The sequence below is a fragment of the Equus przewalskii genome, unplaced genomic scaffold (assembly GCF_037783145.1).
Source record: "Equus przewalskii isolate Varuska unplaced genomic scaffold, EquPr2 ChrUn-12, whole genome shotgun sequence".
NCBI lineage: Eukaryota > Metazoa > Chordata > Mammalia > Perissodactyla > Equidae > Equus > Equus przewalskii.
The window spans coordinates 364494-380047 of NW_027228749.1; the positions used below are offsets into that span (position 1 = coordinate 364494).

Here is a 15554-nt window from a genome sequence, read left to right on the forward strand (position 1 = left end):
AGAAAGTCGAGCAAGAGAAAATGAGAGTTTCATTTCAAACTTACTCTCCTCCTACTATCTCCATCAAGGCTACCCAAGGGCCCTTCTTGGGGAATTCTGGGGACGGGCATGCTGGTGATGGATTCAGCCTGAACTGAGACATGTCCCAATTACTGATGGTTTAGAGGATATTACAGCCAAATTATTAGAATGATGGATGGGATCTATAAATCCCCAAATGATAAATAATATTTAGTGGTGAATAGGAAATTGGAACCGTGGCTGTTTACCCCAAAGATTACAAGATCAGAGGCCCAATGTTAGTGAAGCTCATGTCCATGGTCTGAAAGATGACAGGGTTGTGTTGCAGTGATAAGCGGGCATTTGCTCCCTCCCCTTCCTAACTCATGACTTCCTCCTCTCAAGTCCAACACCATGGTCTGGTGGCTGATGGTGTGTGGGACTAGGAATGGAGAAAAGCTACCTGACAGACACCTTTGGGACCTGTGCTTGGCACAGAGTCCTAGACCTGTGCTTAACCAAGTACATCACAGTGGATCTGCAGGATCCAGCTGCAAAGATGCCTCCTCTTGATCTAGACAGAAGAGCAAGCACCTAGAAACTAGAGGCTATCTGGGTACTCACTGGCCACATCCACCTCAGGGCGCACTTCCTGCTTAGCAAGCAGAGCGGAGGTGCTGCTGCTGGAGCCATGGACGGCCGTCTCAGCGAGGCTGCTGGAGCGGATCTGGGACCGAGTCTGATGCTGGGCATCCTGCTTGGTCTCTTGGACTTTCGTCACTTTACCCATCTTATGCATCTCTCTTAAGATACTGGTGGGGTAAGAAAGACAGAAGGAAAAATAAAGGTCACCTAAATGCCACAGCTGTATTGATCCAGGAGCTCACAAGAGAGGCCTCAGAAGTCAAGGAGAGCATTCCTTCAGAGAAGAAGCCAAACAATTCATTTCTGTTAGTGGGTACAGAGTCGGGGGCAAGGGAGAACAACAGTTGTCCAGTGCCTTGGCCACAAACATCCTGAGGAACAAACAAGACCCATTGGGCCCTTTAAATAACGCTCACGGCTCCTTCATAAGATACCCAGAGGCCCATAAGAGTTCAACATGCTCTCTGAACATAATCTATTAAATAGTATTTGCAGTGGCCCATTTAAAACTTCTTCCTGAGGCAATGTAGGCTCCCAGGTGTCTTGTAGTTTCTGGACCTCCTTCCCTAAGTATAGTCATACAGTATAAATATTTTATTTTTGCAAGGAAAATTTGTAGCTATTTAACATCTGCCAGCACCTCTTGGGTCATCCTTGAGGAAACCAGATACAATCTCACTCTGATCATTAAAGATCTAGAGGAAATCAAAGTGATCTCTGAGGGCACAGGAGACTCCTAAAGCCAGATATTTAGGTTAGAGCAGCTCTGTATTACTAAACTCACAAGTTAATATAAGAATGGGAACCAAAAGAATAACAAATTAAAAAAAAATAGGAAACAAGACCACTTTTTCACTAAGGATATATAATGGTTTGATGGTACAATCATTTTTTTTTTTATGGGGTGTGAGAACTCCTGTTCCTTTGATCTTCTGGCCCTTGCTTCTGGATCCTTCACCAGATTATATTTTTCTGAAAAGTTGAGGTTACCTGAGGGTCCGCAGCGTCTGTCCTGATTGATTCTTCTTACTTATACAGTCATCTGAAAACGAAATTCAAAAAAGGGCTAGTCATGGGGCCAGTCCAGTGGCACAGCAGTTGAGTTTGGGTGCCCACTTCAGCAGCCAGGTTCGCCGGTTGGATCCCGGGCCTGGAAATGCGCAATGCTTATCAAGCCATGTGGTGGCAGGTGTCCCACTTACAAAGTAGAGGAAGACGGGCATGAATGTTAGCTCAGGACCAGTCTTCCTCAGCAAAAAGAGGAGGATTGGCAGCAGATATTGGCTCAGGGTTAATTTTGCTCCAAAAAAAAAAAAAAAAAAAAAAAGGACCAGTCAAAATTTAAGCAGGTCTCATTTCCCAAATTACAAGCAAACATTGAGTTCTCTCTGGGATCAGAGACATGAACACTTGATGCTCAAGTCCAGGATACTCTGAATTTTCTCAAGAGACCTTGGGTTGAGTCTTTAGAGAACTTGCCTGGCAGGCTTTCCTGAGCCACCATGAAGATCATCCCTACTTGCTCTGCCCTGAGTTGGAGTAAAAAAGCTAAAAATGTCTTTTTCCGCAGATCATGGGACACTTCTCCAGCTGCCCTCTGGACCACTCTAGCCACAGTCTCCAAGTCTCTCCACGAGGCTGGTCCCCAGTCCTACATCTGTGTGTCCCATCACAACTTTTATGCAGAACCTACTCTTGTCTCTGTAGATGTGACAGACATCCCTGTCCCACCTTTTCATCTTCCATCAGGAGCCTGCACAGTGGCCTTAAGCTTGCTCTTACTGTGTCCCCTGAGGTGCTCTAGGAATGTTCTCTGTAAAAGGCTCCTGAAATAACTAATGTTCCCACCATTAGGTACTAGTAAGGATAGTGCCTAAACCCTGCTTAAATCAGCATGATTCTTTTATCCTTTTTCTTTTTTTCTGAGGAAGATTTGCCCTGAGCTAACATCTGTTGGCAATATTCCTCTTTTTGCTTGAGGAAGATTCACTCTGAGCTAACATCTGTGCCAATCTTCCTCTATTTTGTATGTGGGTCACCACCAGAGCATGGCAGATGAGTGGTGTAGGTCAGCACCCAAGAACGCAACCTGCGAACCAGAGCTGCCAAAGCGGAGTGTGCCAAACTTAACGACAGGTCACGGAGCCAGTCACCACTTTTCTCATTTTTTTGAAGTGCACTGATTAATATTACTTATCTGATCGTTAGAACAATCATGCAACCTTCAGGGGTTGGTTTTATTTGACCTACATTTTTAAGTGAGGAAACAGAAATCAAAAGAAATGTGAACCTGTCCAGAGCTAGTAATGAACACATACAGGCTAGAGTAAAAGTCTTCAGATTCCTAGTTTAGAGCTCTTTTCACAACAACCAGCTGCCCCTGTTCCACTTCTCTTTCTGCCAATTAGTTTCAGATAAATGCTGTCGCCCCCAGCGATGCTTCCTACCCAAGCAGCCATATTCCATGAGAGATGGAGGAGCTGATGATCATCACGCATCCCCAACCCTGTGTGCTTCTCCTTGTTGCTCCTCATCTTCCAGTCCTGTCTCTGCCATGGCCCCAAGATGGTGATTACAAAGAAGGACACCAGATTGAAAAGTCACTTATGACTAGCTGTGGGCTTGTGTGAGCCTAGGTTCTTGGGAGGGACTGAAGGTCTTCCTGAGCCCTGGGGCCAGCTTACCCACGCTGAATTTGCTGGCGAGGCTCTCTGCCAGCTGGCTTCCCTTGGCCAGCTGCTCACGGAAGTGCTGCTCCATGTAGTGGTCAATTTTATTGCTGCTGAGGAGCTCCTCAAAGGTCTTCACTGTGTTCTTGACATGCTGGATGAGACCGGAAGAGACAGCTCTCCCAATCTTCATCTGCTCCCGCAGATGGGTCAACTCTCGAGCCTGATCCTGGATCAAGGAATAATATCTCCTAAAGTGGGGAAGAAACAGTGAGGGTGGAAAGGCGGGACTGGTAGCTATAGTGCTTCAGCAGAAGGTACTTTGAGGATTTCACCAAAGAGCCCCCACACTGTGTTCTAGCATGTGTTTAATGACCTGAATGTGGTAAAGGGAATGAAGGAGGAAAAAGCCTTCCTCTGTGTGGAAGATCGCTTCGAAGACTGTCTTTCCCCCTAACCCATAATTCTGAAAACAGAACCAGGCTTTCTTCTCTAGTGCTGCTTTAAAATCTGCTCATGGTCCCTCTCTTAAGCTTATAATCCATTTCAATACAGTAAACAAAACCAGCTGTTAATTGGAAAGTTGAAAGAGAAATCATCATGTGAGAGAAGAGACCACTTGTTCTAGGCAACAGGATTTTTCTCTCACAAGGATGGACCTATCCATCTCTTTTCTATAGATAGCCAAGGCTCACTTGGCAAATCATCGTCAAGCTCCTTTAATTTAACCACTGTATACTATCACTTCTGTATCCTCTAGTGTAACTAATCAGCACAGTGTTTGCCTATAGGGGCTCAAAAGAATGATCTGAAAAATCTGAACTAATTTAGAATCCCATGATATCCTAGCCAACATAACTACCATTTGTTATAGAGAACAGTGGAAGAGAAGGTTTTAGTTCATCTTGTAGGAAGAAGGAGAGAGGCAAAGCAGTTAGGCCTATGTAGCAGGAATCAGCTGGCCTGGATTTTAGCCCCAGTGCACTCTACCCACCCATTGCAAACTTGAGAAGTCACTTTATTACTTTGTGCCTCAGTTTCTTCATCTACCAAATAAAAGTAAAATACGTACTTTCCCTTTTTAGAAATGTGGTCATGATTGAAATTTATTTTAAATGTTGGGATGAGTATAGCAAAGCCTGTAAAGCTTTTAATTTATCAGAAAGAAGACAGATTATCATTCGTTACTTTGATAATGGTGAACTTATAAGACCAACTCGACATCCTCTGTGTTTCTGCAAGTGTACCTGAGCAATGGCTCCTGCTTCCACCAGTTTCTCTTGGAGACCATGGCAGTGTTGTCGGTATTGTGCCAGCAGGGGGCACAGGTGTCAGTTGTTTTCTGAAAAGCTGAAATTTGCCTGAGACCCAGAGTCATCTGTCTGGAACAGGTAATCCAGGCGTAGGAAGGAGCCAGAATGGGGATGCGGGCAGGCCATCTCTCAGGTAGCATAAAATCCCTTATGAACATTTTAAACCACCTTGTGCTTTATTCACATTTCTGTCCAACATTTCTCATGTCATTAGACAGCTACTGGTAACTTGACTAAGAGCTCTTTCAGAGCTGGGAATGTTTTATTCTTCTTATGTACACAGCCAAACACAGAGGAGGCTCTCAGTAAACATTTCTTCAATAATGGAAAAGAGAAGGGCTTACAAACCTCCACTCATCTCTCACTGTGTTCCTCTCCTGTGTCCTGTCCTCTGTCTTCTCAGGGATCCTATGCATTTTCTTTTTTTTCTTTTGAGGAAGATTAGCCCTGAGCTAACATCTGCTGCCAATCCTCCTCTTTTTGTTGAGGAAGACTGGTCCTGAGCTAACATCCATGCCCATCTTCCTCTGCTTTATATGTGGGATGCCTACCGCAGCATGGCTTGACAAGTGGTGCCATGTCCACACCCAGGATCTGAACCGGCGAACCCCGGGCTGCTGGGGCAGAACGTGGGAACTTAACCGCTGCGCCACTGGGCTGCCCCCTATGCATTCTCCATTGACACAGAAAACCCTTTCCCCTAAGAAGGCCCCTGGATTCACTTGTGGGGAGCTCCATGAAATGGGAATGTCCCCAGAAATTGATCTCAATGAGTGACTCCTTCTTAAGAAGAAATGGCCTTGCCCTACACTCTTTTCATCTGGGCTTCCAAAACACCCAGAAGTTAGACCATTCTGTTGCAGCTGTCTATTCATATACTTTCCTTCTCCACCAGTTTGAGTTCGTCCACGGAAAAGATCAGATCATATTGAGTCCAGGGGCCTAACATACTATCTAGAAAATGATACATTCAATAAATATTTATATTAAGTATAAAAGCCTTTCTCAAATGTAATATAAGTACAGAAAAGTGTTATTATTACTGTTGCTTCAGATGCATCAGGATTTAAGCACACTGCAATATCCTAGAAATTCTACTTTGATTCAATATTTAGATGATTTACTTCACTGTCCTCATCTAGAGAGAACGCAAAGTTTGATTCAAAATATCCATTAGGCCTCTCAAGATAAACTTCAGTTTTCACAAGAAAAAGTACATTACCTATGTCACAGTTTACCTGCAAAAAGAATCTTTCTGTCCCCAGAAACAATTAGTACCACCCCAAATTACCCCAACCTACAACTAAGACACAACTTAGAGGCTTCCTCAGACTTGCATGATATTGCTGACCCTGGGTCCCTAATTTTTTCTTATCAGCTTCTCCACCCTATGAACTGACTAAAGATAAGACTCAAGAACCTCCTCTTTGGGAAACTAAATATATGGAAGACTTTACCAAAATTAAACGGGCTTTACAAAATCCTCCTGCATTAGGACTCCCTGACTATACTAAACCTTTTACATTATTTGTTCAGGAATGTAATACTCAGGTTTTGGGAGTGTAATCAAGCCTATTATAGCTTTCAATTGGATCCAGTCACCAGGGCATACCTAAACTGTTTAAAGGTAGTAGCTGCAGCCACTAAAATTGTAATATCCTCCTTGAAACTTGTTCAGGGAAAAGAATTAAATTTACAGGTTCCTCATGCTATGGAAAATTTGCTGAACACTGAGCATATACACTATTTCTCAGCTAGTAGGCTAACCTCTTATAAGACTACTCCTGTCTCCTAATCTGAGCATTCTTCACCTCAACTCTTTAAACCCTGCTACCCTCCCCACCCTTACCTGACGAAAGAGAGATTCATAACTGTGTTGAATTGGTCTTCCAAAATCTAACTCCTAGATTAGATTTACAAGAAACCCTCCCAGCCAATTCAGTTTAGTACTCTATGTTGATGACTCCTATGCCAAAAATTCTGAAGGAAGATATCAAGCCGGAGATGCTGTCACTACTCAACGTGAATTATTAGAAAGAGGAGTCATTCTTCAATTTAATTCAGCCTAACCTGCAGTGTTTTCCCTCATTTGAACCTGTGAATTGGCAAAAGAAAAAACTACAAATATTTACACCAATAGCAGGTATGGCTTCAGAGTCGTCCACGACTTTGGCATGCTCTGGAAACAGAAATTTTCAACATCAAGTGGTACACCTATAAAAATGGACCTCATGTTGCTGACCTCCTCTCTGCACCATTATTACCCTCCCAAATTGCTACCATAAAAACTGAGGCTCATATCCACCGATCAGACAGACCCTGTATAGAAAGGAAATGTGATGACTTACTTTCCTGCTAAGGTTACTACTCAAGAAATTCCTAACGTACAAAACTTTGTAATTTAAATGAACTCCATAAAAAAGCCAAGGGATGGATACCAAACCTTTTTGTAAAGCCCCATTTTCCTGAATTCCCAAACCTACAGTTCACCATAGATCCAAATCAGATTACTTAATGCAGTTTGTGCAACAGACAAAAAGATGTATCTGATGCTGAAAAACAAAAGTGGGACCAAGAAGGATGCAAATTTAACATAAAAAGAGGACTTTGGGAGGGCCCAAACAGCTACCTGGTGCTTCCTGATTCCCTCAAATTATCACTTTTGTAAGCACTTCATGTCACTACCCAGCGTGGAATTGACAAAATAACTCCAATTATGAAAAAAATATTAGTGAGGTGATTGTTCTAAATTAGCACAACAGGCTTATGATCAATGTTTAACCTGTCAATCACATAACCTGAGTAAAGTAACTCGAGGGGCTGCTCACCCACCAACACCAGAAGATTTTCAGATGAACATTTACAATTTGACTTTTTCAACTGTCTCCTTCTATGGGCTATCAATATGTACTGGTAATGATACATCTATTTTCTAGACGGGTAGAAGCTTCACCATGTTGAAAAGCTGATGCCACCACTGTAGCAAAGACATTATTAGAAAATGTTTGTCCATTGTGGAGAATCACAAATGAAATTTCAAGTGATAGAAGGACTCACTTTACTGGACAGGTTATAAAACAACTAAACAAGGTTATTCAAACATTATGGCACTATCATTGTCCCTATCATCCTCAGTCCTCATACCAATGGTATTCTAAAATTAAAATTGGCAGAATTAATGGAAACCACAGGAATACTCTGGCCTAAAGTATTAGGCCTGATGACAATAAGGTCAATATCTTCTGGGAAACATAAATTAACACCTTATGAAACCATCACTGGGCAACTCATACCCTTGACGATACAATCCCATGTACATCCTGCCTTTGTAAATTCTAATATGACCCAATACTGTAAAGCACTAATGTAATATTCAAAAGCTTATATTCAGTTGGTCAAGGAGACTTTCAGAGACAGTACACCCGAAGGAAACTTTGTACCCCATTCACTGGCACCTGGAGCGGGTGTTCTAGAAGAGACATCAACAAAAAACAGCACTTGAGCCTTGATGGAAAGGGCTCAATTATGTCCTTTTAATTTCTCACACAGCAGTTAAATTATAGGATACTGAACCTTGGGTCCATGTCTGTCAATAAAGAGAGACCCCTCTATCTTCCAGGAAAGACATTTTAAGGAAAAAAACTACAGACCAATATCATAAACACAGAAGCAAAAATCTTCAGCAAAATATCAGCAAGTTGAATCCAACAATGTACAAAAAGAATTATGCAAAACACCAAGTGAGATATATTTCAGGTATGCAAACCTAGTGTCAACATTTAAAAATCAATTGATATAATTCATTGTATCAACAGGCTAATGAAGACAAATCACGTAATCATATCAATGGATGCAGAAAAAGCATTTGACAAACTTCAACACTCATTCATGATTAAAAGAAACAACTTTTGGCAAACTAGGGAGAGAGGGAAACTTTCTCTACTTGATAAAGAATATCTTCAAAAAACACACAGGTAACATCATACTTAATGGTAAGAAACTAGAAGCTTTTTGACTCAGATCAGAGACTAGGTAAGGATCTCCCCTCTCACTACTCCTTTTCAATATCATATTGGAAGTCCTGACTAATGCAATAAGGCAAGAAAAGAAAATAAAAGGTTTACAGATGGGAAAGGAAGAAATAAAACTGTCTTTGCAAATGACAAATTGTCTATGTAGAAAGTCTGAAAGGATAGACAAAAGAACTCTTGGAACTAATAAGTGATTATAGCAAGGTTGCAGAATACAAGGTTAACACACAAAAGTCAGCTGCTTTACTATATACCAGCAATGAACAAGTGGAATTTGAAATTGAAGACAGTACCATTTACATTAGCATCCCCCAAAATGACATATTTAGGTATAAATCTAACAAAATATGTACAAGAGCTATATGAGGAAAACTACTAAACTCTGATGAAGAAAATCAAAGAACTAAATAAATGGGGCGATATTCCATGTTCACGAACAGGAAGACTCAATATTGTCAAGATATCAGTTCTTTCCAACTTCATCCAAAGATTCAAAGCAATCTCAATCAAAATCCCAGCAAGTTATTTTGTGGATATCGACAAACTGATTCTAAGGTTTACATGGAAAGGCAAAAGAACCAGAATAGTCAACACAATATTGAAGGAGAAGGACAAAATCAGAGGACTTACACTACTGACTTCAAGACTTACTATAAAGCTATAGTAATCAACAAAGTGTGGTATTGATGAAAGAATAGATAAATCAATGGAACAGAATAAAAAGCCCAGAAACAGACCCATAAAAATACAGTCAACTGATCTTTGACAAAGGAGTAAAGGCAATACAATGGAGAAAAAGTAGTCTTTTTAACAAATGGTGCTGGACAACTGGGTATCCACATAAAAAAATGAATCTAGACACAGACCTTACACCCTTCTCAAAAATTAACTCAAAATAGATTGTAGACCTAAATGTAAAATACAAAATTATAATAAAACTCCTAGAAGATAACACAGCAGAAAATCTAGATGATCTTGAGTTTGGTGATGACTCTAGATACAATACCAAAGGCATGACCCGTAAAATAAATAATTCATAATCTGGACTTGATTAAAATTAAAAACCTTTGCTCTGCAAAGGACACAGTCAAGAGAATAAGACATATCACAGACATGGAGAAAATATTTGCAAAAAAATATCTGATAGATAAAGGACTGTTATCCAAAATATACAAGGAACTCTCAAAACTCAACAACAAGAAAATGAACAACCCAATTAAATAATGGGTAAAAGACCTGAACAGCCACCAAAGAAGATATACAGATGGAAAATAAGCATATGAAAAGATGCTCAACATCATATGTCATTATGGAATTGCAAATTAAAACAATAATGAGATATCACTACACATCTATTAGAATGGTAAAAATCCAGAACACTGACAACACCAAATAGTGGCGAGGATATAAAGCAAAAGATACCCTCATTCATTGCTGATGGGAATGCAAAATGCCACAACCACTTTGGAAGACAGTTTTGCAGTTTCTTACAAAACTAAACATACTCTTACCAGATGACCCAGCAATCGCACTCCTTATTGTTTATCCAAATGAGTTGAAAACATATGTCCACATAAAAATCTGCACACAATGTTTTTAGCAGCTTTACTCATATTGTCAAAACTTGGAAGCAAACAAGATGTCCTTCAGCAGGTGAATGGATATATAAACTGTGGTACATCCAGAAAACAGAATATTATTCAATGCTAAAAAGAAATGAGCAATCAAGCTATGAAAAGACATGGAAGAACCTTAAATGCATATTTCTAAGTGAAAGCAGCCAATCTGAAAAAGCTATGTAGTGTATGATTGCAACTATATGTCATCCTGGAAAAAGCAAAACCATGGAGACAGTAAAAAGATAGTGGTTGCCAGGGATTCGAAGGGAGGAAAGAACGAAGAGGCAGAGCACAGAGTATTTTTAGGGCAGTGAATAGTCGTTTTATATGACACTATAATGGTGGATACATGCCATTTTACTGTTGTCAAAACCTATAGAATATACAACATCAAGAATGAACCCTAATGTAACTATGGACTTTGAGTGATAATGATGTGTCAATGTAAGTTCTTCGACTGCAGCAAATGTACCACTCTGGTGTAGGATGCTGATAGTGGGAGAGGAGGCTATGCGCGTGCAGGGACAGGGAGTATATGGGAATTCTTTGTAGTTTCCACTCAATTTTTCTCTGAACTTAAAACTGCTCTAAAAATAAAGTCTATTTTTAGAAAAGGATGATCACAAGAATATAAATTTTTTTAAAATGTATTTGATAAAGTGGCTATAGGCTTTGTGAATTGAGAGCCCAGGATTTTAATATTATTTTTTGCCAAAGGCTACTGTGCAAATTTGATCAAGCGACTACATCTCTGGGCCTGAGTGCTCTCAGTTCTGAAATGAGGAAATTAACTAACTCTAAGGTTAATTTAGCTCTAACATTATTCTCTGGGTCAGTGAAATTTAAGCGGTACATATTGACACTGACCCAGTGGAGCATGAAGCAGAGTTTTAATTACCTCCAAAGCTGTGCCCTAATCACTAAGCAAGTTAGTGATTATTTAGTATTTTGTAACTGGTGCACACAGGTAAATGTATAGTGGATTAACCCCATGTTATTTAAGTGCCTTCGAAAGTGATGGGTAAACAGCCGTTAAGGACAGACTGACAAATCTATCCAAAGGCCATTACTTGTCAATTTGGTAAGCTTATTTTAAAAATTGAACTTATCAGAATTGCCATTTCAGAAACCAAGGACATGAGCTTCAGTAGAGAATGGAGTGGAGATGGAAGAGCCTCTGTATAAATCCACCTCCTCAGGCACTGGGATGAGTCAGCATTCACTAGAGAAAAATCTGAGGTAACAGGAGATTCCTATGTGCTCCCATCAGTGCAGAAGAGACACTACTCACACAACTGGAAGCTTTCCGTGAAATCTCAAGCACCCATGATGAGATCATTTATTGAGTGCATACATGCATTATTAATTAGAATAAAGCCAAATTACTCTGAAAATATAAAGCAATTAATAACAAAAATGCTGTAGACCTTTCTCTAAAGAATTTCCAGGAAAGTCTTAAGAGAAAGCCCTACAATTAAGGTACAGAGCCTCATATGCGGACCCTGAAAGCTGCTAGGATAGCAATGACTTAATTCTGACAGTGGAAGGCTCTGAACAAAGAGTCTCTTACCCACTATGGGACACACAGGAGAATCCTGCTTTCTCAGGCTGAGTCTTCTGCTCATTCACTCCTCTCTCAGTAGGTCCCTTCTTGTCTAAGGGCTGATTCATCCCAGTCTTCATTTGAAGCATTTTCTCGTGAAGAATGTTCTTACTGCTTTCTTTAAAAGGAAAGATGGAAAAGAAATGTGTCACGGTCTCGGCAATAGCCAGGCTTTTCTCCACAGCTACCTAGAGGAATCAAAACAAAATTATGGTTTAAAGAAGTTGGATTAGCAAAGAGGATCCCACAGGAGCATAAAAATCACAAAAGCAGGACCTACAAGAAAGTAAAGAATGAAGTCTACAATGTGCTACCCTGAAGAGTTCCTCTGCAGCCATGAGGACCCTGGTGACCCACTGCATTGGAGAAAAGGTGCAGCAACTAGAGGGAGATGCTGCTGTGAGGAGGAAGAAGAGGATTCAGAGGTGTTTTAGAAGAAAAAAACAAGCAAACAACGAAGTGAACAAATTAAAACAAATGGGCTTTAAACTGGGTTAAGGGATAAGTATTTTTGATTCTTACAGTTGAGATAAAGTTCTGTGGGAGTGTCCCCTCAAAAATCCGAAAGCCTTTTTATCACCCACAAGTTTTGAGAGTCATGAAGGCAGAAACAAAGCTTGAGATGCCAGAGCTCAAATCCCAAGTCACTGGGACCTCAACAATAGTGCCATGGGAAGGACTCAGGGTGCCAGGTCTCAAGTTGTAATCATAGAGTTAGAATACGGAGGTAGCTACAGAACCCAAGGAAGCCCTGCTTTCTGATGACCTGCCATACTTAACACAGGGCTCCCTGTTTCTCCATGGGCGCCTCTATCAGAGACCGCCTCTCTCGCCAGCCAGTTTTAATATTGGTGTACCCTTTTGTTGATACTACCAACCAATCAATTTCTAAAGAAAAATCTAAGCAACCTTGCTTTTGCCCAGAATACTTCAAAACAATAATATTTTCTGAACACCTTTTAGTTTCTTGAGGATAGTTTCAATAAAAACAATTCTTGTGGCTTTTCCTAAATGAATTTTCTAAAGATTCTAGTGATTCTTATTCTTTTTGAGAACTCTCCAGATTTGACTCTCTATATCCTTTCAAGCATAGTGACCAAAAACTGGAGTATATTTTTCTAAGTATGACTATAAATTTGGCATAATGATGTCCTCCTTTTTCATCCCATAATAAGTAATATACCCCAATTCAATGTTGGATTTCTTTCCCTTGCAGTAGGAAAACATGTAGAGGTTACATTTAACAAAAAGTCAATTTTAACCTTCCAAAGTCCCACCCTCACCCAACTTTGCTCCTTGTAGCAAAAAATAATGTGTTTTTGCTTAGCTTTTTAAAAAATCTCTATAAACATTATACTCTGCCAATATCTGCTGTGAATTTCATTCTGGCTCTACAAGTTACTTTCCACATTGTCAAAGTCTTTAAAACATTTTGTTTATCTCCTTGATTATGAATAACAGATACTTAATGTGATGCTGATTTATAAATCTAATAGATTTGTTTATTCTTTCACTCAGTTCTTGATAGAGTTGCCTGGGCTGCCAAAAAGCCACTGAAAATGGCCCTTGACACAGCCCAGTAAAATCTAGGCCATGGAATGGAGGGGACAGATGGAAAGTGCAAACAATAGTTTTAAGAGACACATCAGCTGAGACTGTGAAGAGAGTCCCAAGCACGACAGGAGTGGGAGGGATCACCTGACCTTGTTTCCCACTTCCTAAGCCTCCATTTCAGTGGTGTGCTGGTAAGTGTTTAACAACAAGTGTTCTCTGGAATAAATCCTGATTTGTAGCATTTGTCTATCTGCATGGAGTAAATAATCTTACCATGGCCCATTTTAAGCTACCAATGAGATATCACCGACTACAGAGTTAGGAAAAGATGCTAAGTAACACACTATGATAAAGTATTTCCACCATAAAAATACAATAGACATACCACCTCACATCCATTAGGATGGCTACTATGAAAAAAAATAACAATACAAAATAGCAAGAGTTGCCAAGGATATGGAGAAATTAGAACTCTTGTGCACTGTTGATGGGAATATAAAATATTGCAGCTGCTATGGAAAACTATATGGCTGATCCCCCCCGAATAAAAACAGAATTACCATATGATCTATTAATTCTACTTCTGGGTATATACCCCAAAGAATTGAAATCAGGGACTCAGAGATATTTGTACACCCATGTTCACACCAGCATTATTTGTTATAGCCAAAAGAAGGAAGCAACCCAAATGTCCATTAACAGAGGAATGGCTAAACAAAATGTGGTATATATATACAATAGAATATAATTCAGCCTTTAAAAAGGAAGGAGATTCTAACGCATTACATTATGGATAAACTTTGAAGACATTATGTTAAGTGAAATAAGCCAGTTACAACAAGGCAAATGCTGCATGATTCCACTTATATGAGGTACCTAGAGTAGTCAAATTCACAGGGACAGAAATGAGAATGGTGGTTACCAGGTGCTGGTAGGGGGAGGAATGGGGAGTTATTGTTTAATAAGTACAGAGTTTCAGTTTTGCAAGATGAAAAGAGTTTTGCGGATGGTTGGTAGTGATGGTAGCATAATAATGTGAACATAATTAATGCCACTGAACTTATAAATGGTTAAGATGGTAAATTTTATGTTATGTATATTTAACCGCAATTTAAAAAAATACAATAGACATAACTTCAAGAGCACAGATAGTAGTAAAATGTTATAATTAGGAAGTGATGAGTTTTGAATATGTATTACCTTATTTTTTATATAATTTATTTAATTGTAAGTTAATATACTTTAATTTTTAATAATGGCTGATTCATGTAAATTTAAAAACCAGCTTTGAGAGCTGGTACCAGCTGGCTCTAGCATACCACTGATTGATTCCCACGTGGGGTTTATGAGCCTAAAACTTGGGTGGGATGCCCTGGTTATCTGTTTGTACGGCTCTGCTGTCAGGCTTGGATGGGCTGGCAGTGTCACTTGTTGGTCTGTCCACAGCCATCTCCACACATCCAAGGATTTGTAAGATGAAGAAAGGTAGTCTGGAAAAACCAGTTTTGCAAGGCGTCATTGCTGCCTAATCCTCCCCCCGACTTCTTGTAGACTTCATCACAATATTATCACACATCTTGTGTGATGCTGGTTGGACTGTAAACTACCACAACTGCTTTGGAAAACTTTTTGGGAGTTCTTCATAAAGTTAAACATACACCTCTCCTATGACCCAGCAATCTTACTCTATTTATTTCCCAAGAGAAATGAATGTGTATGTCCAAAAAAATTTCTAAAAAATGATTATAGCAGTGTTATTCATACTAGGCAAAAACTGGAAACAATCAAATGTCTATCAACAGGGGAATTGATAAGCTTTTATATACTATGAATTACTACTCAGCATACAAAAGACCAAATGACATATACTCACAACAACATGGATAAATTCTCCAAACAGTATGCTCAGCAAAAGATGCCTCTGCAAAAGGATGTTTTTGAATATCCAAAACATAGCTATTCTAATGTTACTGTGTGTTACTCATGTATGATTCCAGTTATATGAAGTTCCAGACCAGGCAGAACAGGCAAAACTAAGTCATAGCCAAAGAAATCAGAAGAGTGGTTGTTTCTTTGAGGTAGTTTAACTGGAAATTTACATGACGGAAACTTCCTGAGTT

At 39.8% G+C, this 15554-nt stretch overlaps 1 protein-coding gene across 6 annotated transcripts in view; it reads right to left on the reverse strand.

Annotated features, from left to right (window-relative positions):
- Positions 1 to 15554, reverse strand: part of LOC103540000 (myomegalin-like) — a 48539-nt gene that overhangs the window by 6547 nt on the left and 26438 nt on the right. For 2 of the 6 annotated variants that reach the window (XM_008506501.2, XM_008506498.2), the window contains exons 2-5: positions 11848 to 11998; positions 3330 to 3565; positions 1636 to 1687; positions 625 to 812 (exon numbers count right to left, since the gene is read on the reverse strand). In XM_008506501.2, coding sequence (XP_008504723.1) covers positions 625 to 812; positions 1636 to 1687; positions 3330 to 3565; positions 11848 to 11969 — 598 coding nt within the window. In that variant the 5' untranslated portion in view covers positions 11970 to 11998. Of the gene's footprint in view, positions 1 to 624; positions 813 to 1635; positions 1688 to 3329; positions 3566 to 11847; positions 12069 to 15554 lie in introns of all 6 variants that reach the window. The other 4 variants (XM_070607581.1, XM_008506499.2, XM_070607580.1 and 1 more) reach the window with 2 other exon arrangements.